This window comes from Arachis hypogaea, chromosome 18 (assembly GCF_003086295.3).
Source record: "Arachis hypogaea cultivar Tifrunner chromosome 18, arahy.Tifrunner.gnm2.J5K5, whole genome shotgun sequence".
NCBI lineage: Eukaryota > Viridiplantae > Streptophyta > Magnoliopsida > Fabales > Fabaceae > Arachis > Arachis hypogaea.
Window position 1 is genome coordinate 17,016,423 of NC_092053.1, and position 1,891 is coordinate 17,018,313.

The window sequence follows — 1,891 nt, forward strand, 5'->3', positions numbered from 1 at the left end:
TCAGTCGAAGTATCGTTGCACAAGGTTAACAGTGTAAATGGAACCATCTTGCATTTCGCGAACCTCAAACATCTCCTTCCGCCTGTCGAACTGGTTGACCACAATATTTCCTGTATGTCGAAAGCTTTCTTCAACTCTCTTCGTTGCAAATTCTGAATACGTGAATCCATTGCGGACACGCTCATGAGCCTCGGCGCTCTTTCGAGTAAACAATTCATTCAGCTGATAGAAAGTAGATCTAACAATGGCAGTCACAGGAAGGTTGCGTGCACCCTTTAGGACAAAATTTATGCACTCTACCAAGTTTGTCGTCATATGTCTCCAACGATGACCCCCATCGAATGCCAACACCCATCTCTTAACACCGATGTCATCGCACCATTGAGTATATGTCTCACCCCGCTTTTTAAGCCTCTGGTAGTTTTTTTTGTACTCCTGTTCCGTCCTAGAATAGCCCGTTCAACAATTCATTTAATCTTAAGCAGAAACCACAAAATTACTATACCATAACAGCAAAATGAAATACCTGTGTTAACCACCAGTTTATGCAAATACGGAGCCTTGAACCTCCTTAAAAAGTTAGACCCGATGTGCTTGATGCAGTACATGTGCCACACTCTTGGTGGTGACCATGCACCATTACTGCGAGCAACTGCAGCGTCAATAGAGGTATGGAGGTCAGAAAAAATGCCCATGCCATCAATCGTAACAACATATCTCTGCAAATTGATAAAAAAAAAAAAACTCCCACGCATCTGCCATCTCACCCTCGACTATCGCAAATGCAATGGGCACAATATTTTGGTTCCCATCTTGTGCAACCGCAACCAGAAGTGCACCTTTATATTTACCATAAAGGTGCGTGCCATCAACCTGCACCAGTAGCTTGAAGTGTCTGAATGCTATAATACATGGATAGAAGCTCCAAAAAATGCGGTGCAGTACTCTTACACCTTGAACCTCCTCACTCTCACGGTAAACAAGGAGCATTTTAATTTGCACACGAGACCTTGGCATCTTTACAATCATTGCTTTCGACCATATTGGTAGAGTCTGGTAAGAAACTTCCCAATCATCGAAAACTTTTGCGACAGATTTCTCCTTTGCCATCCAAGCTTTGCGGTAACTTACAGTGTAGTTGAACCTGGATTGAACTTTAGCAATAATAGACTTCACCTTTATCGACGGGTCTGCTTCGACCAACGGTCTAATAGCCTCTGCAATTGTGTCTGAGTCCAACTTGGCATGATCTTGTGAAATTGTTCCCATGGTGCACGTGTGTTTGCCATTATATCTTCTGATCTCCCAACAAGCTTTCTTTCGAATCAAGCTAGCTCGGATAAGCGAATCACAACCTGCACCATAACCCTTGCATTTCGCATAGAATGTCTGCGGCTCAGACTCATACACAGTGTAATCAAGTCCTCTAGAGATAGTGTAGCTTTTGATTGCAGATATCATCGACTCTCTCGAACCAAATTCCATTCCGACACTAAACTCACCATCTTCTGCCGCAGCGTTCCCTTCACCTACGACATGCGCACCACCATCAGTCAGACAAGGCAAATAAAATAAACACCGTAGGTAACTTGAATTAATAATCATAACATACCCATGTTCGCATACTCAGGAAATACTGGGACATGCATGGCTTCGAGATCTAGAGTCCGCATAAAAAATGGAACACCAAACGGATGCTGGCTTACAATTGCATCCCTTCATTCTACACTGCTGGATTGCCTGCTAAGTCTCCATCATCATTTTCATCATCGAATTCATAGTTGGCTTCGAACTCCTCTTCACTGTCATTATTATCTTCTTCCCAATCTATATCCCTGAGCTCATCAACATTGACCTCCTCGCGAACCGCACCCGACCCCGACTGCTGTTT

At 43.5% G+C, this 1,891-nt stretch overlaps 1 protein-coding gene across 1 annotated transcript; it reads right to left on the reverse strand.

Moving 5' to 3' along the window:
- LOC112769659 (uncharacterized) lies at positions 1-1,624 on the reverse strand. Its single transcript, XM_072224788.1, has 6 exons — positions 1,613-1,624; positions 1,503-1,529; positions 946-1,389; positions 768-873; positions 556-652; positions 1-445 (listed from the first exon to the last, which is right to left on the reverse strand). The coding sequence occupies exons 1-6, from the start codon at positions 1,622-1,624 to the stop codon at positions 1-3; spliced, it is 1,131 nt and encodes a 376-aa protein (XP_072080889.1).
- Positions 1,625-1,891: the final 267 nt, after the last annotated feature.